General features: G+C 37.1%; 1 protein-coding gene across 5 annotated transcripts in view; it reads right to left on the bottom strand.

Annotated features, from left to right (window-relative positions):
• FKTN (fukutin) overlaps positions 1-25,746 on the bottom strand; it is an 88,795-nt gene that overhangs the window by 61,840 nt on the left and 1,209 nt on the right. For 2 of the 5 annotated variants that reach the window (XM_089913491.1, XM_089913493.1), the window contains exons 1-2: positions 13,682-17,124; positions 2,893-2,952 (exon numbers count right to left, since the gene is read on the bottom strand). In XM_089913491.1, the coding sequence (XP_089769617.1) occupies positions 2,893-2,952; positions 13,682-13,786 (165 nt within the window). In that variant the 5' untranslated portion in view covers positions 13,787-17,124. The other 3 variants (XM_022600134.2, XM_089913492.1, XM_022600137.3) reach the window with 3 other exon arrangements.

The following is a 25,746-nucleotide window of genomic DNA, read 5'->3' as shown; positions in this document are numbered from 1 at the left end:
TATCAAGAATTATAAAAATTTAAAAAATGAGATAAAGGCAGGAATCAGTCTCTTATCCTTTGTTTTTAATGTAGAATATTATGCAAATACCAAGAATATAATAATCTCTATTCTAGAAGAGTTTATCATCTCTTAGTGGGAAAGCCAACTAAGTAAAAAGTTAGAATAAACAATTATGCCCCCAAATTCAATAACAGATGAAATGGACAAATTTCTTTAAAAACATGATTAAGAAAACTACCACAAGATGAAACAGGAAATCTGACTTGCCCTATAACTATTAACAGAATTGAATTTGTTATGTATTAAAAAAAAAAAAACCTGCCATCAAAACAACAAGAAAAAACTCTAGACTCAGATGGTTCACTGGTGAATTCTATCAAAGCTTTAAGAAGAAATAATACCAGTGTACAAAAACTCTTTCAGAAAACTGAGCAGGAGGAAATCCTTCCAAACTCATTTTATGAGGCCAGTGTAATCCTAATAGCAAAACCTGACAAAGACATTACAAAAAAAGAAAATTATATACCACCATCCCTCATGAACACAGATGCAATAATACTTAACAAGATACTAAAAAATCAATTCCTGTAGTTTTTAAAAAAAGGACCAAAAAAAGAAAAAAAAGGAAATATCATGACCAAGTAGGGTTTATCCCAGGAATGAAAGGCAGCATTTGAAAATCAATCAATAAAATTCACCGTATCAACAGAGTAAAGGGGAAAAACTCTATGATAATTTCAACACAAAAAAATATTTGACAAAATTCAATATCTATTTATGATTAAAACCTCTTAGCAAATCAGGAATACAACACTTGTTGAATTTGATAAAGATTATGAACAAAAAAGTCTATTACTGAATTGCAGTTCTTCATTTATCCTTGATACCAATCTTTCATCAGATATATGTTTTGCAAATATTTTGTAATCTGTGGCATTAGCTATTCATTTTTTAATGGTGGCTTTTGATGAGCAGAAGTTTTAAATTTTGAGAGCCTAATTTATCAAAAATTTTTTCTTTCATGGCTATTACTTTCTGTGCTTTACACTAGGAGAATAAAAGAGGAAGGAAGATGATGAGATGACAGATACTAGTACATATAAGGTGCTTAATAAATGTCTGTTGAATGAATCTCTTTCAGCTTGGTGTTTGTTGAATGAATCTCTTTCAACTTGATGAACACACAGTTTCATTATGATTATTGATATAAATATAGATTAGGGCAGGGTCAAGGAGAGATTCTACAACTCACCTTCTAAATATGCCTTCCAGGTTGTTATCAATGCAATCATCAAGGTTCCCTGGACATAGATGTCCAATTGACTCTAAATCCAATTAATTCTTGATCAACATGACTATTATCATCTGACCTTCAGTAATTCATTTTGTTTACAGGAAAGAAAAACGTCTTGTTGAAAAAAGGATACAATGAGACTGTAACAGTCCATTCTTCTACAAGGGCTTGGCAGGACATGCTCTTAGTGAACACCTAGTTCCTAATAATCATCATATTTTCTCTTCTAAGCCCCTCAAATTATCTGTTTAATAACTCATTCTAGGATTTTATCAGGGTTCAGTATCACATCTATTGATGACATTTCACTTTTTCATTCCTTCTAAAATATTAGAACAAAAGTATTTTAGTACTACTTCTCCCTTCCCTATGACTTTGCAAATATTATACAGAGTGATTTTCAGTACCATGCAATGTAATTAACAAAGAGAACTCACTGAATGTAGTAAGCTGCTCCGTAATGTTTTGCTCATTTATCTTGGAAGTCAACCCTTTTAAAACAATCTGTTATTTTCTCCCACCTCAAGGGTCATTCCCTGAATGAAAGAGATAGGGCTTCCCTTTCCCCTCAGACTACCCTAAGTTCGCAAAGCAGAACTGCTACTTTTAATAAATTAAAAGTTTACATTGATACTTCTAGACCTGATAGTTGAGGAGCCTGATATAGGATATCCCAGGCTTTACTTTTTAAACAATAGTTCAAATCCAATTGGTATCAGCAATGACCTAAAATTATCACTACTTTATAGCTGCTTGGTGATTTGAAAACTCACTTCTAATCTAAAGCCTCTCATGTCTCTGGTTAAAGAGAAGCCAAAGATTGAAGTGTATCCACAAGAAATAACTAGTCATATCCAATATGTATGCTAACAGGATAAATGTAATTTTTTAGCATTGTTTTTCATTCTAAATTTGATTAGAAAAAAGAAAATATATTTTATAAATTGTATAAATGTACAGGCTGTGAAACAGGGATTTATTGTACATATTGCTAATTTTCCTTATCTTAAAAAGAAAACATGGGATTCCCTGGTGGTCCAGTGGTTAGGACTCTGTGCTTCCACTGCCGGGGGACCCGGGTTCGATACCTGGTTGGGGAACTAAGATCCCATAAGCCCTGCAGCACAGCCAAAAAAAAAAGAAAACATGTTGAATAGATTTTTACTCCTAAACTCCTATTTACTAGGTAAATTTACTAGGTAAATAGGTACTCCTATTTACCTTTATTCTTGGTTCAATTCTGATTCACATATTTATTCACTTGGGGAAGTACCACAGCTCAGTGAATGAGGATTTTGGAGGCAAGCAGTTAGAATCTGGACTCAGCCACTTATTAGCCAACCAACCTTAATCTTTCTAAATGAACTGAGGATAAACATATGTACTGACTTCTTAAAGTTTGCACAAGGACTAAATGAGATACTGCATGTAAAGCACTTGGCACAGGGTCTGCCTCTTCCTTTCTATCACCTACTACCTGTTTTCACAAAGCTAGCTATTATCATTGTCATCATTCAACAAATACCTATTAAGTATATAAATGAATGAACTAAATGAACATGGCAATTGAGGAAGTTCTTGATTATCATACATACCCACTGTGTGCCATCAAATCCAATTCGGCTTCCTTTGGATTTTGATAAACCAGCTCCATTCTAGGAAGATTAAAAAAAAAAATTGTAGTAAATTCAAAGCCCAGCATGCAACATTACATTTAGGGTAGGTATGATTCAATCTATATAACTGGTTCATAATCATTAAAAAGCATTATCTAAATACCTATTTTCATACAGTCATGAGCTAAGAATTCTACAAGTACATAATACAACTACCCAAGACGGAAAACACTGACAGATTGCTATAATTTAATTAAGTGTCATCACTTAAGTAAATAAATATGGTCAACATCTCTGAACCAATTAATGTCCATCAATGAATAGTAAACTCTTTGCTATCTCTTTAGAATTAGTGTTTATCCATTTAGCTCCATATCCCTAACTTCAGCTTACCTCCACACACTGACTTAGTGTTTGCAGACCTTGGCAAAGTGATAAGAAAGTATAATAATTATTGAGCAGCTTCTAAGTGTACTTCCACATATGAATTATGTATTCTCATTTATCTCGCATAACTATCCTGCAAAGTAGGCATTATTATTTCTGTTCCACAGAGAGCTCCAATGCCCACACTTTTCATAACATATATCATACATGCAAATGTTGAGTTATTTTTTAAAGAATATTTTTTAAAACATTCAGGTCTAGAGAATCAGAAGGAAAAAAGTATTATCAGTTCTTCATGTGTTAATCACCAAAACACTTTGAAAGTCACAGGAGAAAGAATGTCTGATGGTCTAGAGACAAGAGGAAGAATGTTTCAAGCTCAAAGAAGTTTCTTATGCCTTGAATGTGCTCTTTATCTGTTAGATGGAAGGATTTTGAAAAGCAGTAAAAATATTATCACCCTGAAAATGAAGTGTGCTCCAAGTTCCTAAACAGGAGACTCATTTCCCCATTAAACTGTAAACGCAAGGGCAGGGACCAAATCCAATCCACCTTTGTATCACCAGTATCTAGCATAGTGCTTGACAACTAGTAAAATGCTTAATAACAGTTTGCTAATTGGAGGGAAGGAAGGAAGAAAGGTATACTGAGTGATTAAGGTAGAACCAGAACTGGTCTCTCCTCACAAGCTCTGCAACTTAAACAGTAACATTTTAACACCAAGGAATATTTCTCTAGGATTCAACAAGAGCACTCCTGGTTATATGTCTGAAGAAAATGAAAACACTTATTCGAAAAGATACATACATCCCAATGTTCATAGCAGCATTACTTACAATAGCCAAGATTTGGAAGCAACCTAAGTGCCCATCAACAGATGAATGGAAAAAGATGATGTGGCGCATACACACACACACACACACACACACACACACACACACACACAAACACACATACTGGAATACTACTCAGCCATAAAAAGGAAATCCTGCCATTTGCAATATGGATGAACCTAGAGGATATTATGCTTAGTGAAATAAGTCAGACAGAGAAAGTCAAATACTATATGATATCATTTATATGTGGAATCTAAAAAATAATGAATGAATATGACAAAACATAAACAGACTCATAAAGAACAAACTAGTGGTTAGCAGTGGGGAGAGGGAAGTGGGGAGGGGCAAGATATGGGTAGAGGATTAAGAAGCACAAACTACTATGTATAAAATAAATGAGTTATGAAGATATATTGTACAGCACAGGGAAATACTGCCAATATTTTGTAACAACTTTAAATGGAGTATAATCTATAAAAATATTGAATCACTATGTTGTACACCTGAAACAAATATAATACTGTAAATCAACTATATTTGAATAATAAATTAATTTTTTACAAAGAAAATATACCAAGGATATTTACAAAACAACATCAGAGGCAGCTTTGTGATCCTCATCCTTGAAAAAAGATTGCAAATTCTATAATATAGCCACTTGTTGTTCACCATAGCCCTACATTAGTAGATAAAACTAAATTTCTGAGTTGTTTAATTTGTTTTCTCTATTGGATCACTCCCATCAGTATACAAATATGGTATTATTTCTCCTATCTTAAATAATTAAAACAAAAAACACGTCTTGACTTCTCTTTTCCCAACTAACAATTTTCTGTCCCCCTTTACAGCAAAACTCTTAATGGGTAGTCCGTTCTCACTCCCTCCAATTTCTCTCCTGTCATGTACTTACTTGAGCTTAAGTTCACTCTGCCAAGTATTCATCAAGTTCACCAGTAACCTCCATATTGCTAAATCCAATGGTCAACTATGAGTTCTTGTCTTATTTGATCTATCAAGAATTATTTATCACCTCTGCCTCACCTAAACACTTCATTCACTTGGCTCTCAGGATCCCCATACTTCTGGTTTCCTGCTATTTCTCTCCAACTACTCCTTGGTCCCATTTGCTACTTCTTCTCAGCTCCCTGACATGTTGGAGGGTCCCAAAGCTCAGACCATGAGATTTTTCTCCTCCTCTTTTTACTCTATGTTTACTTCCTTGGTAACTCATCCACTCACAGCTTTAAATACAATCTATATGCTTACAACCCCCAATTTATATTCCCAACCACATCAGTCCTTTGTACTCCAGACTTATATATTCAAATGTCTATTCACCTTCTTCATTTGGATGTCAGATAGGCATCTCAAACTTAGTATGTACAAAAAAACTCCTGATCTTCACCATTCCTCAAACTTGCTTCCTCTAGCCTTTCCCATCTCGTTAAACAGCAACTTCTCCCTTCCAATTATCTAGGTCAAAAATACTAGCTTTGGGGCTTCCCTGGTGGCGCAGTGGTTAAGAATCCACCTGCCAATGCAGAGGACATGGGTTTGATCCCTGGCCCGGGAAGATCCCACATGCCGCAGAGCAACTAAGCCCGTGCGCCACAACTACTGAGCCTGTGCTCTAGAGCCCACGAGCCACAGTTACTGAGCCCACGTGCCACAACTACTGAAGCCCGCGTGCCTAGAGCCCGTGCTCTGCAACAAGAGAAGCCACAACAATGAGAAGCCTGTGCACCGCAAAGAAGAGTAGCCCCCCGCTCACCACAACTAGAGAAAGCCCACGCACAGCAACAAAAACCCAGCACAGCCACACACACACACAAAAACCTAGCATTATCCCTGACTCTTTTCTGTCTTTCATACCCCACATCTAGCCCATCAACAAATCCTGATAACTCTACTTTCCATTTCTCACAAACTCCACCACTAGCTCCTGTGTCCAAGCCATCATCATCTCATGTAAATTACTAGAACACCTTCTAACTGGTCTGTTTCAGCCCTTGCCCCTACAATCTGTTCTCAACGGAGCATCCGCACTACTTCTTTTTATTAAAAAATGTCAGGTCGTGTCATATTTCAGCTCAAAACCTTCCTAGAGTCCCCAATCTCATTCAGAATAAAAGCAAAAGCCTTTATAGTGGCTTACAAGGCCATAAAAAATATAGAACTCTCTGACCTTACCTACTATTCTCCTCTCTCACTCCTCTACAGCCACAGTGATCTCTCTGCTGTTTCAAAACTGCCAGGCAAGTTCCTGCCTCAGGACCTTTGTGTTTCCTTTGGTCTCTACTTAGTGTACTCCTCTTCTAAACATACACATAGCTCATTCCCTTTACATAGGCTGTTTCCTCTATTGTAATGGCCCTCCCATCCTTCTTTACATGGAGAACTCCTACTCATCCTGTAAGACCAATCCAAACTATTACTTTATCCATGAAATATTTAATCATATCCTTCCCAAATAGGTTACTCAGCAGTTCCTCATTCCCTGAAAACTTTGCACTTATCTAAGCTCAGAGAGTCAAGGATAGGGACATAAGAGGATCCATTTTTATAGAGCTTGAAGATTATACAATTTTGGTGGTCCTTTTTCAGAAAAAAAATTGCAATAAATTATCTATTGCAAACTTTACAAAAATACACAGTTTTGTAACATATTCCTAAGGCTCCTCCGAGAGCCTTGGAAGTGAGGGGAGCTGCAGTTTAAATTTCATTATCTTAATGGTTAATCCACCTCGGTAGGAACAGTTAATGGTATGCAGTGGCTACAACTTTGCTGTACAGGAGGAATGCAGTCACTATCAACCAATGGTCCTACAAATGGAGAACCAAGAGAATAAATAACCTGGCCTCTTTCCTCCTGGTCTCCAGTCTCCAGCTGATGCTTCCCATTGGCTAAACCCAAATGGCAAACAAAGAGCAAGGGAGCTCAGCTAATGTAGTCCACAGAGGTCAGCCTCCCAAGGCACAGAGTATGGCGAGGAGAGGACCTGGAGAGGCAAACAGAGACTATCCACCGCACCATGGTAAGAAGTTGGGATCTTATTCCATAGGTATTTTATGCAGAGAATAACTTGATCAGATCTGTATTTAAGAAGAATAACTCTGACGGCTGTTATTTTTGCCTGAAGAGCATTACAAAGGGTAGAGGTAAAGAAGAGTTCTTAAGCTATAAGTAGTAAAGTTGGCAGAACAGTGTTTTATGATGTGTGATTTGAAGAAGTAACATATCATATTGATGTCATTTGTTTATATGTCTCTACATATTTCTTTTCCCCTTTCCCCTTCAACCCCAAACTCCCCCAATTCGTGGGTTCCTAGGCAGCAAGGACTGCACTTGATTCATCATTTTGTCTCATAGCCTAGTACTGTGCTTAGCACATAGTAAACTCTCAACAAATACTTGACGAATGACTGAATGTTCTAAAAGAAAAGCCATAAGGTAAAAGTCAAGAGGTTAAAAACGTCTAAAGATATTCTGAAACACTACCTATGAGATATTTGTGTTGAAAACTTAAATGAAATGAATAAATGAATGGAGAGATAGAATCAGATCCCAAACAGGACTGGTAGAAACAGTCTGGTGGCTACTGAACTCCACTGATAAATGAATCAAATTAAGATATGCCATCAAAGAAAAAGCATTCAGGAAACAGAAGTAAAGATTTAAATGATCCTGTCATTTTTTAAAGATAGTAGCCAACAATCAATTTCTTACAGACACCAAAAAACAATTCTTAATTCAGCATGATAACTAATCATGCCTATTGGACCTAATGGTAATACTTTAAAGAAATTGTTTTAAGTCTTCAATAACTGGTGGGAAAGCTATGTTTATTAATAATCAAAGCTGCTTGGCCAAAAACTTATACAGCTTAAAGTCTGGGAATAAATGGAAAAAAATTTTAAATATCCTTTAATTCTAATGAAAGAAATTCTTTCACATTTCTCCTGGATAATGGCAGGAGTGGCGGGGGCGGGGGAAGGATGGGAAGGGGGAACAGTAGCATTTATCAAAGTTTACCATACTAGATGAGACTATCAAGCATGATATTCTTTCTCAGCAATGACCTAGACATTAGCCTTCAGAACAAAACGGAACTAGCCAGAAGCCAAAGAAGATCTAAGAAAAATCATGCTTCAGTAACTGACCAACTGAAAACACTTCAAAAACCTGTTACACATGATCTAAATGGTTATAAGATTAATTTCCATTTCTAATAACGGATTATGAAATTGTTCACTGTGAATGACTACTGCCAAATTTGAAATCCAAATTCCCCTTTCAACTCCCTCCCCTGCCTTCTAACCAAACACACACAGGTTACTAAATATAATGCAAAGAACGATATCCCAGCACAGAACACTGTAAGTGGCCTTCTAGGTAATAAGAATAACTGATTACTACAGGCAGCGGTGCCGCTTACGGTTGTAAGTCAAGAACATCATCAAGGTTTGGTTCACTCAGTGCTTTACACAAACATGGTTCATTGGCTTTGTCTTCTTTCCACTGAGGTATCAATATTTTATGACTTTCATTTGGGATGCAGAACTCCTTAAAGCTATCTCATTTCATATCTTCTTATCAATGTTATAGTGTTTTGTTTGAACATACTTGTAGTTACATGTTGGAATAGTCCTATGAGTGAAGACACAAGCTTTAGGAACTGAACTTAGCAATCTTTTTTTAAAAATGTATTCTTTCATTTATTTTATTTTTATTTTATTTTTTAAAAATTTTTGGCCACGTTGGGTCTTTGTTGCTGTGCGCGGGCTTTCTCTAGTTGCAGCGAGCGGGGGCTACTCTTTCGTTGCAGTGCGTGGGCTTCTCACTGTGGTGGCTTCTCTTGTGCAGCACGGGCTCTAGGCATGCTGGCTTCAGTAGTTGTGGCACACGGGCTCAGTAGTTGTGGCTCATGGGCTCTAGAGAGCAGGCTCAGCCAAACAACTGAATGAGGGTTCAAACTCAGGACTATCTAGGCCCAAAACTCAAGAATTACTGCTGTTACCACTTCTATCAAATTTTGAGTTCCTTGAGATTTAGGACCTGTGTTCTACTTATCTCTGTATTCCTACCAAGTGCCCTTTATGTAACATATAGTCAAGAAATACAGACTGAATGAGCAACACAGAACCATAATCACACTATCCTGTTAAACGCAGTAAAAAACAATGAACAACTGACATTCCCTAGAGGGTGCTAGAGACAAGTCCTTCCCTTTGAAGGCCTGGAAGAGTTTGTATTTCAAAGACTTGGATGGTTGTTATGGAATCTGAAGAGTGAACTGTATCCATCAGTGGAATTTTACCAGACCCAACAGATATAATCTGCTAGTTCCTATCTTCAATGCTATCAGATAACTGGATTATTCAGACCTCATTTAGGAGGACACTGAAAGACTAAACTTGCATAACCAGCTAAGGTCAAAAGGAATTCCATGGTGAGGCCCAAGAAATAGGCAGAAGTAGCCCTCCTTAACTCCAAGAAAGAAAATAGCCCTTCTTCCCTAACCAATGATAGATACTGTATTTCTCTCTATTGAAGAGCCTGAAAAACTCTGTAGTCCTAAACATTTACTACACTAGGTATGGGTTGGGGACCAAAGATAAAATCCATTTTTCATGCCTGCCCTAGTTCTAATACATAATCTCAAGGGTCTCTCTAAATCACCTCAAAGTTCAAGGATGACCTAGAATCAAGGTTTCTCTGTTGATGATGCTGACCTATTATTTAGTATTGATCAAGGCTACTATTATGTACTCTTTTGCCAAATCAAACAAATTTGACTGAACTAAAAATCATTTTCATGTGAACTTTCTTTATTTATCTAAGATTATCCCCCCAAAATATTGTTCACTGAACAAATGAGGAAGACAATTCAGATACGATCAATAAACAAAGTTCACAAAATTCTGGGTTCTCCTCCTATGTCAGGAGAATCTGTATTAGATTACGGAGGATGCATCTGTAGTTCCCTAAAGTTTGTATGTAAGTAAAATCTTGAAGTTTAATAAAAAGCCAAAAGTTAAAAGTTTTTCCACAACAAAACTAAAAAATTTTTAAAAGTTGGTAGCTTCAGCAGTTAGTCTAACCCTATTTTTAAATAAAGCTTTTTTTCTCCTGTTAGTATAGAGAAACTACTTGTATTTGTTACAAAGTATCTTACCTTCACGTTAATAATATATAGGAAACATTTATTGTCCCATTAACATCTGTCCCCAATTAAATTATAAATATAGAGAGGAAAGAGACTACTTCCCAATCACTGTTGATCACCTTAGCAAAATGCCCAACACATGACTTTTACATAAAAGTTTCTGAATTAATAAGTTTTAAAATTCCATCTTAAAGAATGCAAAATTACTTGGCTAGGAATCGTTTAATATAATTTCCATATTCTGCAATAAAATAAAAATAACCTTTGGTATTTAGAACTTAGATGTTGTAATTTCCACCTATTATTAAAATTAAACATAAAAAACAAGAACTCTAGTACAGATAATGCAAATTTCACAAATTTAATAGTATATAAAGGTTAACTGAACTTAATTTAATGCTTTATTTTGTTCAAAATATTCTATTTTGTTTAAAGAATATGGCACTTATTACTAAAGCAGTTTGTATGTCATGGACTCAATACAACAAATACTATTTTTCATTATAAAATTGAAGATAATAATAATAAAAATAATAGCTAATATGTACTGATCTCTTTCTATGTGACTTGTACTGTTCCAAACGCTTTATGAATATTAATTCATATAAGTTTCACAAGTCTCATAGGTGGTACTGTTACTGTCCCAATTCCATAGATGAGGAAGTAGAGGTCAACAGAAGTCAAGTAATTTACCCAAGATCCCACAGCTAATAAGCAGGATAGATGAGGTTTAATCCTAGGCTGGAGTTCATGCTCTTAACAACTATGCCACATCACTTACCAAGGAAGAAGGTCAGGACAGGAGTTATTTACATGAATTTAACATATAATTAAGATTGGATTTTTAAATTAATGAAGTCATTCAATAAGTGACATTGGGACAGCTGATTAACCATTTGGGTAAAACTGTAAATTAAATATCTAACTCATACCTCATACTAAAATAAATTACATTTTATATAAAAATTTAAACATAAAATAGTATCTGATGAAAATACAGGTGAATATTTCCATAATCTTGGGCTACTTATGACATAAAAACCAGATACCCTAAGGGAGAAAGATCTTGATACCTGTCTACCTAGAAATTAAATAGAACACTAGTGTATTAAGGGGGTACATCGTGAATATAAAGGTAAAAGGCAAATTAATAAACTGGGGAAGATATTTGAAATATATATGGTAAACGCTTAATATCCTTAAAACTATAAAGAACAGCTGCAGAAAAAGACAACAACATCAGAAAAATATGCAGATAGGAATAAAAAGAAATTATAATAAAGAAATAAAAAGAACCAAAAAGCATATGAAAAGATGTTTAACCTCATTAGAAAGAAATGGCCTCTAACGGAGTTTAATATCTCTCGGCTCTTGAACATCAAAAATACCAGAAATATAAAGAACAAGCGCTCTTGGGGTAGACTCCTCAGGTTTAAATTCTATCTCCCTCACTTAATAATTGTGTGACACTGGACAAATTTCGTAAGTTTCTCTAAACCTCAGTTTTTTCTGCTGGGAAAATGAGGACAACAGGATCTACTCAATTTGTTGTTATAAGAATTAAATATATGTGAAGTGCTTAGCATAGTTCCTAGCCTATAAGCACACCAAAAAACGTGAACTGCTATGGCAGACACGATAGGTAAGTTGACCTAACACCCACTCCCAAAACCCTTCTCCTTTGCGATCTCTGATATAAAGTCTGGAAAACCTAACTAACAACAGCATTAACACTAATAGTAAAATCTTGCTTTCCCAGACTTTCTTACAGCTGGGAATCTGCTGGCCATGTCACAAAAGAAGAAGCCTCCTAGAATGCACTATTTCCTCCTCCAGCCTGGACTGTAGCACCAGGGAAATGTCAAGAGAATTTTGGAAGCTCTGGACTGAAAGGTATAAGAGACAAATAACCCTCTATTTGTTTAAGCTACTATTAGCCAAAAGCATCTCAAGAGCATGACACGGATGCCATAATTATTGTTATTGTTGTTATTATTCCCATATTTGGAAAGGGTATAGGAAATCAGGCACACTACTTATCCTTAGGAAAGGTGACTTTGCAATATGTAACAAAATCTAGAATGTACATCCTAGACCCAGAAATTCCACTCTAGGACTTTATCCTAAGAAAATAATCAGCAAAGGGTTGAAGATGAAACACAAAGACATTCACTGGGTCAACAGCCAAGACAGCTGGTAGCCTCAGTACTTGTCAATTATTTTTAAAATAATATAGCCTGGAAAGAATGGAGTTAGGTACACCTGTCAGGCTTGCATGTTAGAAACTGGGTAATTGGGGTAGGTTATCTAACATCTCTGTCAGAGTTTTGGTTTTCATATTTGTAAAATGAGGTCTAGGAACCTCATGTAATAATGCTGCATAATAAACCTCTCTCAATCTTAAAGGCTTAAGCATTTGTTTTCTCCCTCATAGATGTATGAGTCAGCTGGGCAGCTATGTTTGGTCTGCTCCATACATCTAATTCAGGGCTCAGGCTGGAGGTCAGCATCTACCCAGGGCACACTCTTCTCCTGGCAGGTCAGGGGAGCACACAGGGCAAGTCACATCATACAAGCCCATTTGAAATCTCTGCAAATGTCTATAACATTCCACAAGCGAAAGTAAGTCTCATGGTCAAGCTTAACTAGGGCAGGGAAGTATCATCCCCTTTGGGAGGGAAAGGGAAGTAAATGGTTCTGAAGAATAGTTCTAACTATCAAATGACGATACAAACAAAAACATATTTCCCCCCAAAAATGTTTTTAGGGTTAAATTAAGCATAGACAGTATCTAGCACAATTCTCAATAATGGTAGCTATTATTATAATTAACCCCAGTGGGAGTGTTTGACAACTTTTCACAATTCAGGAATACCTTCTCAACTTTGGAATTTCTTATCTGGACTTCTGTATGATCTTCAGAAGCTACCAGATTCCAAATTATTGTCTCTACATCTTTATACCTATAGATTTATAATAAAGGTAAGTTATAACACTACACTTCCCTGTTAGACACTATATTAAAATATACTCTGTACTAAAATAAACTAATTCTAATATTTTATCAAAATTATTTATCATTGAATTCTTTCCAATGAGTGATGATCTGTTTGGAAAAATAACAATTTTCACATAACTCTATCAGAAAATTTCAACATCACTGAAACTTGGTACCTCTGACTTTTAGCATGTTATTAATAACATTTAACTGTAATTTTGAAGTGCTTGCCACACTCACGAGGATGAGAATCTCAAAGAACTATTTCTGCACGGATTTTAAAAACTGTGATTAATTTTACGTACTGCAAAAGGGAAGTATGTTAGGAAAATATACAGCTAAAATGAAGTCTAATAATGAGAAAGGAGGAAAAAAATTACCTTTGCTGATAAATAGTGCTTGTAGTAGTACAACTGAAACAGCAGAAATGCAGAACTTGTCAAAGTTAAAAGCGCCAAAATCACGTTCTTATTGATCCTACTCATTAGTCTGCGGTGCTCACTTGGTTGTCTTTTGAAAGTAACCCACTTGGTTTCATCTTTTTGGGTAAGAAGATAATCTTGTTTTCTGTGAACAAAAAGATATTTCTAAAGAGACAAAAACCTGTATTTAATTTTCACCTTTATTAACCAAGAAAAAGTTATCTAAAGTTCAACAGAACCTTCTTTGATTTGGTAATTTCCTATCCTAAAGAAATAATCAGATATGAGACCACACTTGAAAGAACAAAAAAGTTTATCATAGCATTCTTTACAGTTGCAAATAACAAGAAACATAAATGGGATATCTATAAAAACTGACCAAAAGAGACTGGGGGGCTTCTCCCCCAGGGTTTCTGATTCAATAGAACTGGGGTAAGCCCTCTGAATTTGCATTTCTAATGAGTTCCCAGGCACTGCTGATGCTGCTGAACATACTAAGAACCACTTCCATAGAAAAAAATTAAGTTTTTGGTCAAGGAACATCATCTGTATAATAGCTCTTTGTCTTTTGTTATGTAGGATGTGGTCAGTTTTTATAAATATCCCATATACATTTTCATTTTCTGCAAGTGTAAAAAAAGCCACGATAAAAATTTTTGTTCTCTCATCTTTGGTCCCATCTGACTATTTCTTTAGAACAAGAAATTTAATATAGTTCTACTTCTTCTTACCTCCTCTCCACTGTTTGATTTTGGTCAAACATATTCAATTCAGTTCAAATGTTTATCTTTATTCCTTTAAATATACTAACACCTCTATTACTTGATGTCTAAACTTTGTATGTCTTTAGTTCTCCAGCTAAAAAATAAGAGAAAATCTACCTTCTGCATCTCTCCTCTTTCAATCCTGACTTTTATTAGTTTACTTTGCTATTGTTCTATCGCATTCTGCAATACAAATCTCACAGCTTTTTTAGTCTTATTCCTACTATATTCCCTGCCAATCCTTTTGCTGTATCATCTCTGTTCAGCTACTGGATGGCTGGTATTCATCTTCTCCTTAGGACTATTTACCTTGAGTTCCTACATTGTTCAAAAATGGGTGTCAGGCTTCTCTGGTGGCACAGTGGTTAAGAATCCACCTGCCAGTGCGGGGGACACGGGTTCGAGCCCTGGTCCAGGAAGATTCCACATGCCGTGGAACAACTAAGCCCATGTGCCACAACTACTGAGCCTGAGCTCTAGAGCCCCTGAGCCACAACTACTGAGCCCGTGTGTCTAGAGCCTGTGCTCCGCAACAAGAGAAGCCACTGCAATGAGAAGCCCGCACGCCACAAGGAAGAGTATCCCCCGCTGGTCGCAACTAGAGAAAGCCCGTGCACAGCAATGAAGACCCAATGCAGCCAAAAATAAATAAATAAATAAATTTATGAAAAGAAAGAACAAAAAACGGGTGTAAACTAATAGTTTGGCTTTGAGGTCACACTTTCTTTCCTCTGATGACTTATAGAATTTGTACCACTGTCCTGCAATACTAAATGCTCCCTTGACAATATCTGATCCTTCCCCTGGCACTCCCCTACAGATAAGCTGATCTTTTTAATGGGATGAGCAAAGAACACATTCCTTATCTTTGCAATCCAATTTTTTAAAAACTAGGTTATGTAATGATGTTAATGACTATATATTAGTTTTTCTTCATTATGTGTACTTTCAATCTGTAGAATCAAGATTTCTTTCTCTGCGGCAAGTTTTCTTAAGTTATATGTTTGAATACTTTTCTGTTCTAATGTTGTTCTCTATTTCCAGAACTACAATTAAGCATTTGTTTCATCTCCTTTCACTCCCATTTCACTTTGCTCAACTTTCAAAAGCCTGTCGTCATATCCCTTACTGAGCTTTCAAGTGTTAATTCTCCTTTTTGCTTCGTATGTGGCGTTTTATTATTATTTTTTTATAAGGGACCACTCCTCGATGTTCTCATTGACTCTTTATTTATTTTTATGTTTGGCTGTGTTGGGTCTTTGTTGCTGAGCGCGGGCTTTCTCTAGTTGCAGCGAGCAGGGGCTACTCTTCATTGCAGTGCATGGGCTTCTCATCGTCTTGGCTTCTCTTGTTGCGGAGCACAGGCTCTAGGCATGTGGGCTTCAGTAGTTGTGGCACACGGGTCTCAGTAGTTGTGGCTTGTGGGCTCTAGAGCGCAGGCTCAGTAGTTGTGGTCCACGGTCTTATTTGCTCCACAGCATGTGGGATCTTCCCAGACCAGGGCTTGAACCTGTGTCCCCTGCATTGGCAGGCAGATTCTTAACCCACTGTGCCACAAGGGAAGTCCTGGCCTTTTATTTCTGATTTTTTTTTCTTTTCTTTCTTGACTTCTGCCAAATTATTACTCACCATTTACTGTTGTCTTACTATTTCTTTCTAGCCAATTAACTTTCTCTATTACTTTAAAGAAGTGATTGTCTCCTTAAATTTGTTAGGCCAATACAGTTTTCTCATGGGTTCTTTGTCACTTGTTTTTCCGTTTCTTTTCGCTTTTCTTCTTGTAACATTTTTGTGTAGATGCTGTGCTAACTTCCTTTTTATTATTATTAATCTTTGAATGACATGAACTCCACTCAGGCCAACTATTTGCAAGAGGACTGTGGAAGGAAGAAGCAAGGCTGTGTTGTGGACTAGAAGGTAGTCTCTCTTTTTTTTTTTTTGCGGTATGCGGGCCTCTCACTGTTGTGGCCTCTCCTGTTGCGGAGCACAGGCTCCGGACACACAGGCTCAGCGGCCATGGCTCACGGGCCCAGCCGCTCCGCGGCATGTGGGATCTTCCCGGACCGGGGCACGAACCCGTGTCCCCTGCATCGGCAGGCGGACTCTCAACCACTGCGCCACCAGGGAAGCCCCGGTAGTCTCTTTAGTATACAAGAAAGCTCTTTATGATACAGGGTGTTCTGTGCATGTGTGTGCGTGAGAGAGACAGAGAGAATGTATGTGAGAACAAGCAAGAGAAAGTTGTTTAGCCATTACTTCTTGCCTCACCAAGAGAGTGCTTCCTGCAAAGATTGTGTATCTGTATGCTTTCTCATTTGCTCTTCCTTTCCTGCTAGTTCATGTTGCCAAACATTCCAAGGAAGCTTCTCCCACTGCTTTTCTATGCATCCTGACACCACTGTAAACAGAAGATCTATTTCTCGTTGCTCTGTCAGTTCTACCTGAGATCTCTTTCTGCCAGAATGCTCTTTTAATCTCTTTCTGCTTACATTTGACAAATATTTCTCAAATATTTCAATTTGGGATACAGGACTCTAGTCCCATCAAAGATGTAATTACAGTTGAACAATGCAGGGGTTGGGGTACCAACCCTCTGCAGTTAAAAACCTGCATATAACGTATAGTTGGCCCTCCATATACAGATGTGGTTCCTCTGTATCTGCGGTTCCTTCATATATGCGGTTTTGCATCTGTGGATTCAACCACCCAGGGGTCATATAGTACTGCAGTATTTACTATTTTAAAAAATCTACATATAGCAGTTCAAACTCATGTTGTTCAAGGGTCAACTGTACATCTCTGTCTCTCATTCTCCTTGCTGTTTCAGGGTAATTTCAGATAGAAGAAGGCACAAATGTCTTTACTCTGTCGTCTTTAAATCAGAAGTCTTAGAGTTTTAAAACAATCCAAACGAGCTTCCAGTGTGGAAGCCTATATAAAGCAAACACTACATGATATTATATAAAGTCAACAAACTACTTAAGAGAAATATCACCAGTGACGTGAGTAATCTACTTGATTTACAGATAATGCATAAAGCAAAGATAACTGAATAAATCATGATCAGGTTCTATCTCCTAAAACTGTAAAAACTAGCAACATAAAACAATATTGATGATGGTATTAGTTTTGCTGTCAGCTAAACCTTGCTAAAATAAAACAGTCAAATATGTACTCTGATAAGGACAGCTCACAAGATAACAAAAAGAATATCCTTCATTTTCAGTATTTCAGCTCAGTTTCTTGTAGTGGTAGTAAATAGTGCATCAACATATTGTACACTGATTCCTAGTGAAATGTAAAGTAGCATTTGGAGTGTGCTATATAGCCCAGGCTTTTCTGTACCAGAATTAACAGGTGGAAAGAAAGGCCTATATAAACCACTGCAGAAACATAAAAGTCCAAATTAATATCTTGTTCTTTCTTTGGATATATCTCTAAACTACAGTTAATTCTTAAATGAAATAAACCTCCAGAATATATCAATCACAACTACATTTTTATTATCAAGATGACATCCAATTAACTTTACTTCATTACTTATTTTCTATAAATGCCAAGGCAGTTATTGCAAAGGAAGAATATTAGCCTGTCAAAACATTCCTATTTGCTAGCACCATCTCTTCATTAGGAATGGAGTTACCACTTTAAAATGAATAATGTGATACTTTAAAAAAGAGAGGCCAAGGCTTGTTGAGTTTACCTCTAAAATCCCTCTGGCACCAACTCCCTCTTCTTTCTTCACTGTCATTCTAATTTGAACTCTAATTGTACAAATGTCTTAATTATAACTGATGTCCCAGGTTCCACTTTCTGCCTACCCATAATCTTACCTATACATTGACAGATATACCAAGTTGCTGATAAATGAATCAAATTACACCATAATCAAAATATTTCAGTGGCTCTCTACCACCTACAAATAAAGCTCAAATTCCACATACATTTGACCCTTGAACAACACAGGTCTGAACTACGCAGGTCCACATATATGCAGAATTTTTTCAATAATAAATAGTATTACACAATCTGTTGTTGACTGAATCTTTTGGTGTGGAACTGCAGATACGGAGGGCTGACTCTGCTACATGCAGATTTTTGACTGCAGGGAGGTGTAAAATAAAGAATGGTGCCCACCATCCAATTCTACAAGAATCAAGTCATTAGCCACTGCAGTTGCTGACCTACAACACATCTGAAAGGAATTCAGGGTGAAGATCAGGATGAGGCACTCTGTGCTCTGGGGAAACAGGCAAAACAGGCCCTTAGATACTTAGAAATATTTCAGGAGAAACAGTTTATGAACCTGGACCATCATCTTCCCATACTTAGAAAAGCACTAAAATCATTAACTGAGATATGTGTTCCTCGTGACTAGCAGCAACTTTCTACAGACACGTGTGCCTGAATGCACGTACCCCTTTGCCAAAATCATGTATCTACTGACCTCCCCCACCACCTCTTCTTACTCAGAGCTATCTGAGAGACTGTCTCCCAGGCTATAGTCCTCAGTAAGTCCCCAAATAAAACTGAAACTCACAGCTCTCATGTTGTGTGTTTTTATTTCAGTCGACAGAGGGTTGGCACCTGCACTGTTCAAGGGTCAACTGTAATGGCATTCAAGGGTATTCACAATCTGACTGAACACACGCAAATTTTCTAGGCTTTCTCCCACTTCACACACTCTTTGTTTTTTGCCCAGGTATTCCTGGAATACACACGACTTTCTTGCCTCTTTGCTTTATACTCATTCCCTCTTGCCTGAAATGTTCTCATCCATTTCCACAGAACCAGTTCTACACCTCTTTTCATCACTCCTCTCAAGTGACCCTTCTTTTATGAAATCTTTCATGATCTTCAAAGTCAGAAGTGAACTCTCCTAGCTCTAAATTCCTAGTCTTACCTTCTTGAAGGGAATAAATATTTACTGTCTACCTTAACAGGCAGAGATGCCAATAAAATGCTAAGCTGGAGAGAAAATGATACAGCTCCGTATCTTCTAAGATGTTAGAGATGAGTATGTAAGAGTTTTCAAAAGAAGAATGGTGATGGTAATGGTGGTAGAGGGTATGATGTGCTAAAGAACAGCATGGGAAGTTTTTTCCAAAATGCACAAGCACAATCCTTACCACCCTCACATCTATTAAGAACCACTGTTCTAAATTGTGATAGACTCTATCAGAGATAAATATAGAGACAATTTCAAGTGTAATGGTCATGGAGTAAATACAGGTTACTATGGAGCACAAGGAGAGGAAGCTAACCCTAAGGCTTTTACTACTTTCTATTTTGAATTATAGCTGTTAGAATGCATGAATCATCTCCCCTACCAGCCTAAAAGTGGTTGAATTATTATCAAGAAATAAGTGTGCTAACTACACTCAAAGACACCGCACAATGCTCAAGAGAAAACAAAACTATTTAAAAAAAGTTTTTATTTTAAAAAGTTCTCCGTCCTACAGAAACTTTCATAATAAAACAGAATATGAAATACGAAAAAGTGATTTTTTTAGAGCTTAAAGCCTATACTTGGTTCCAACTCCTGAACAATAAACATTTTAAAATAACATATGGAGAAATATAGCATAGAACCAAAATAAAAACATTATTTGTGTATACATTTCTCTTTATATGTGACATTTTAGCTATCATAATAAAAATGCTAGAGAAGACAAGTAATGTATTTTCTTACATATACTTAGGTAAAGCTTCCTAAAGAAAACAGTAATAATGGCAAAGAAGAAAGAGTACCGCAGAGATGTAAATTTAAATGAGGGGGCGGGGAGATGTAACGGGGACTCTAAGGGGAGTTACCAGGTTTAAGTACCCAAGTATCTTCAAGTTCTAATGCAAATATGAGAAGGTTAATATAAGTATGGTATATTACAGCATAGAATTAGTCTTAGATGACTTGGAAACAGGCTCTAACTAGTGCATGAACTAGAATCTGGCAATGAAGAAGACAGGAATGGGCAGATCTGCTTCCCAGCTGAACCTTTAACGGGTTGTGGGTGTCTGAGCTACCAATCCTCTCAGTCTTTTGAGCCTGGGGTAGCTAGAGTCCAAGACTGTCACCTCCAGCCAAGAACAAACACATTCTTTTACCCTTTCTTTCGCCCTTTATTATCAATTTTGCTTTGTGTCAAGGCATGAGAAAGGTTGGAAAAAACCAGTGGTAGATAAAAGCCATATACAAATTTGAAGGAAAAATATACAGGATGGGAAGTTCAAGATAGCTCTCAGGCTCTTGCTACAGCCAAGAGCAGTATTTCATATTCTTTCAGCTTCCCATTTCCCTTTCACATTATCATTTGTTCTTTGATGATAAAGGCACAAAAAACTTTGGCACCTGGCTTAACCTGACATCCCCTCTCCAACTACTTTTTTGAGAATCATCTTGGTAGGGATCTGTTTGAAAGAATGTCAAACGGCCTTACTTTCTTATCCCAATTCTCCCCACTACTGCCTTCTGGATCACCTCTCGATATCAGAGGCCCTTGGACAAGAAATAATCAGCCCTGACACTGAACTTTGGCTCATAAGATGATGTGTGCTAGCCTGGTCCCCTCAATGCTGCTAGATCCAATTTATTCAGGAACACTGGGGAGTGAGAGGAAGGTATAGGTGGTATGAATCAGACAGAACTGAGATTCAAATATGCCCTGCACTGCAAAATAAAACAGGAGGCTAAACTACAGAGAAGAAGGAGGGTAGTCTAAATAGGCAAAGGCATGTTTTGAGATAAGGCAGCAGGCTGGAAAGCATAAAGAGAAAATGCTTCTGAAGAGGTATTCAGAGTTAAGATGAAAAAAAAAAATCAACATTTTCAGCTGCTCTAAGCCAAAAAAAAAAGCCCAGTAGCAACAGATGCTATCCATCTTCCTTAAATACTGCTGCTCCTTTTCCTTTCCTTTCATTGCTAAATTTGCAAAAGAGCGTCAGTAGCCTGGAAGCAAAGGTTAGACTGTAAGGGTTTAAAAAGTCTCTTTATCTGCTTACCACTCACTCACTTCTTAACCCTTTGCAATGTAACCTCTCTCAATACGCTGACACTTGAAGATTAAAAAATTAATCTCTCCATTTGATACTCCAGAAAAATCATAAATATATAGTGACTCCTTTTGAAATGGCTATGGAGTACTGAGTTTTTAGAGAGTGTCTGAAATGAAAGACCTAGATAAGAAAGAAAGTGAAGATAGGAAGGGACTGATATTACAGGGGCAAAGTGAAAGGGTGAAGGAAGTGGCATTGCCTAATATACCTACTATTCTGTGTTTGATATGAAATCTGGATGGATGTTCTCTTTATATTCTCTTGCTCCTAATCACTTTATTAGATATACCTCCCATATCTACTGGCTACTTACTACTTATAAATATTTCACCAGACTGTTGGTGATGTCCTCTTGAACATTCCACCAGCACCTAAAACAAATCACTGTCCACCTTCAAACCAGATTTCTTTCATGACTTGCCCCTCTATTCTGTTAATGGTATCCCTAAATATTTATGTTAAAAACAAAATAGTTTTTGTGGTTCTAATTCCACATCTGAGTCACCAAACTTACATTCTTCTTAGTGCCTCTACAAGCTGTTATTTCTTTCCCATTTCCAGTATAGTTAGCCTAATTTAAAGGCTTATTAACTCTGCCTAAATAGAAAGCCTCCTACATGAGTACAGATAGTCTCTAACTTACGATGGTTTGACTTATGGTTTTTGACTTTGCAATGGTGCAAAAGTGACAAGCATTCAGTAGAAACCGCACTTGAATTTTGATCTTTTCCTGGGCTAGCAATAAATGCCACATAACCCCTCATGATGCTGGGCAGTGGCAGCGAGGCACAGCTCCCAGCCAACCACGTGATCACAAGAGGAAACAACTGGCCCTTATAACCATTCCTCTTTTAATTTGCAGTATTCAATAAATTATATGAGATATTCAATACTTTATTATAAAGTAGGCTTTGTGTTAGATGATTTTGCCTACCTGTAGGCTAATGTAAGTGTCCTGAAGACGTTTAAGGTAAGCTAGGCTAAACTCTAATGATGTTTGGTAGGTTAGGTGTATTAACAGCATTTTCAACTTACGATGCGTTTATCAAATTGAGGAAGATCTGTACTCTACCACCAGGCTTTCCTCAAAATACCCATCTTAGGGACCAAAGTCCAGTCATTTCTATAGTACCACTTTGTGTCACTTTCCCCTGCTTTCAGAACTTCTATGGCTTATTTAGTACTAATCCCCTAAATGAACCCATCAATACAGTGCTTGCTCACCTCGGTGCATTTGTCTATGCTATTCCTTCTCTCTACAGTGCTTTCTCCCCCATATCCCGCCCCCTCACTGTCTTTTGAGTAGTTCAGAGCATAGGCTCCGAAGACAGACTGCTATGTTCAAACCCTGCTTTGCCACTTGCAGCCTATATGTACGTCCTTAGGCAGGTTACTTAATCTTTCTATGCCCCATCTTTAAAGTGGATCTATAAATTGTACTTGACTCACAGGGCTGTTCTGACAGACTAATACATGTAAAGCACCGAACAGTACCTAGAACATGATAACTATACAATAAATGCCAGCAATAATTAATAACTGTCACCTTAAAAGCCTACTAGTAATTCCCTCTGCTCTCAGACAACTAAAGTCTCCCTCTTTTATATCCACACAGCATTGTGTATTTGTACTATTTTTGCAGTCAGTCTTAACTAGTTATAGTTCCTTGAGACAGGAGGCTATCATATGTTTCCATATTCCCCAGTATTCCATATTCTGTAGTCTTCCACAGTAGAATTCAAGCACAGACATAGATTTTAAAAGATTTATGATGGACCTCTGTTGCCCCAAGAGCTCTGTGTGCCCAGAAGAGTATACAAAAGTATTTGAGGTAAGTGGTGAATGCAAGCAACTGCAGGTGAAGAGTGACAGCCAGAGTTTATGTCACACAGGTCAGTTTGGTTTGTTCCCTCATTCATTCATTTTTCCATTAAGTTCACAAATATCACTGAGCCCTATGTACATCCTATAGACACCAGTCAACCTGCTAGCTGTTCCCTGTCACAAGACTCTACAGTAGAAACAACAGATTATGTTTATTTCAAAGGCAGCAGAAAGTTGAGGAACCAAGGATTTCTTTTGACCTAAACATTATTTACATACATTATTTCATGGGTCATTTAAGAGCTACCTTAGTAGCATACACACCAGTGTAAAAACAGTGGCTGTCTTTGGGTTGGAAGGACTGTAGGTGCTTTTCTTTTTCCTTTTTATTTATCCTATGTGAATATTGATTAATTTTGTAATGAGAAAAAAAAAGTACTAAGTTTCAAAAAAACTTTAAAAAAATTCTCTCATTCTGTGGCTCAATTAACAAATCCTACAGCCCACACACATTATAAGCTTTAATTATCTTACTATCTTCCAATTTTTGGAGTAACAGAATAGTGTTAAACCAAGCTATTTTTAACTGAGTAAAGTCTTCCCCTCAAGAATGCAAGTACTTAACTGCTTGGTTGAGGATATCTGGGTGTTGATCTTAGTAAAACTATAAAGCTAATCAAACACACAGAATCAAACATAGGGCTCAGCAAGCATCAAGTACTTAGCACAAAATATAAAGTGTGAATATATGTACATACATTAAATCTGGATGGATGTTCACCAATATATCAATAATGGTCATCTCGGGGCTTCCCTGGTGGCGCAGTGGTTGAGAGTCTGCCTGCCGACGCACGGGACACGCTTTCGTGCCCCAGTCCGGGAAGATCCCACATGCCGCGGAGCGGCTGGGCCTGTGAGCCATGGCCGCTGAGCCTGCGCGTCTGGAGCCTGTGCTCCGCAACGGGAGAGGCCACAATAGTGAGAGGCCCGCATACCGCAAAAAAATAAAAATAAAATAATGGTCATCTCTAGGTGTGGGGATTGGCATGATTTTCACATTGTTCTTTATGCTTTTTTTATATTGTCCCAAAATTTTTATAATGAGCATATATTACTTTCATAAAGACAATAAAATTATTAATAAAAACAGCTGATAAGCAGTAGTAGTGGCTTAATACCTGCTAGACAGGATCTAGATCTTTGCTACTTAAAAGTATGGTCCTCAGACGAGCAACATCAGCATCATGTTGGAGCGTGTCAAAATGCAGAATTTTCAGGCCATACTGCAGACCTACTGATTCAGAATCTACATTTAATCTACATTTTAAGATCCTCAGGTGATCCATATTTGCATTAAAATTTGAAAAGCACTGATTTGGACACTACAGCCTTTACATGCAGGGACGATAGGAACAATATCTGCCTTCTTCATTGTACGTCCCTAGCACACAGCAGTGCCTGAAACACACAAGTATTTGTTGAATAAATAAGCATGTAAATGATATTACTTCTGAATAGACAATCAGAACGACAGTGGAGACTGTATCTGTTTGAATTATTTTCTGCTAGAGTTCCCAAAAATGATTGCTTAATATTAATATTTACTGTAAATACTGTTAAATTATTTTAATAAAAATGCTGGCCCCCAAAATGTAATCCTTTTTGAAAAGGAGTCCTAGCTCATAGCCCTGAGATCTACATGTCTCCTTCAATCATTTCTCTAGTCTCCTATCTATGCGCACACCCTATAGTTACTCTTTACAATCTCTCCCTCAAAGCAAACTCATTTTCAAGATTTTAAATACCACCTCTGAGAGAAAACTTACTACTTAAGTTTCAGTCTATAAACCCCATCTGTCTATATAACCAACTCTATTTCCTACACCTCAAAGTTAACAGTTTTATTCTCCATCTACTATCTCCCTGCCCCCTTCAAAGAGAATAGTTCTCCATCCTCACAGACTCCTGTTTTACAGGTTTTAGAGAAGAGAGACCACCTAATCCAAGAACATCATTTTACAGAGGAGAATAGGATCTGGAAGAAATAAATGACAGCCCAAGAGGCTAGTTATTGGCAACGCAAAGCTACAATCTGCATCACCTTACTCCCAATACATTATCACATGCTAAAATTCTGATAGAATTCTCATTTTTATCAACAGCAGTTAAATTCACTTTTGAGAAACACAGGTTCAAAATAACAATCGCCTAGATCCAAGAAATCAAGTACTGTATATTGTTGACATTTCTCTCATTCCTTTTCTCTTCCTTTTCAGAATGTACTGCATTTTCTTTCCACTTGGGGTTCCTTCAATCTCTAGTGCCATACTTCCCAAATCCTCCATCCTCTCAAAGCCTACCTCCGCAAATATACTCTAAAAT

This window comes from Delphinapterus leucas, chromosome 6, assembly GCF_059928025.1.
Source record: "Delphinapterus leucas isolate spDelLeu-1000000601 "Yukka" chromosome 6, BTC_Dleu_Yukka2, whole genome shotgun sequence".
Taxonomy (NCBI): domain Eukaryota; kingdom Metazoa; phylum Chordata; class Mammalia; order Artiodactyla; family Monodontidae; genus Delphinapterus; species Delphinapterus leucas.
This window is presented reverse-complemented; position numbering and strand designations above follow the sequence as displayed.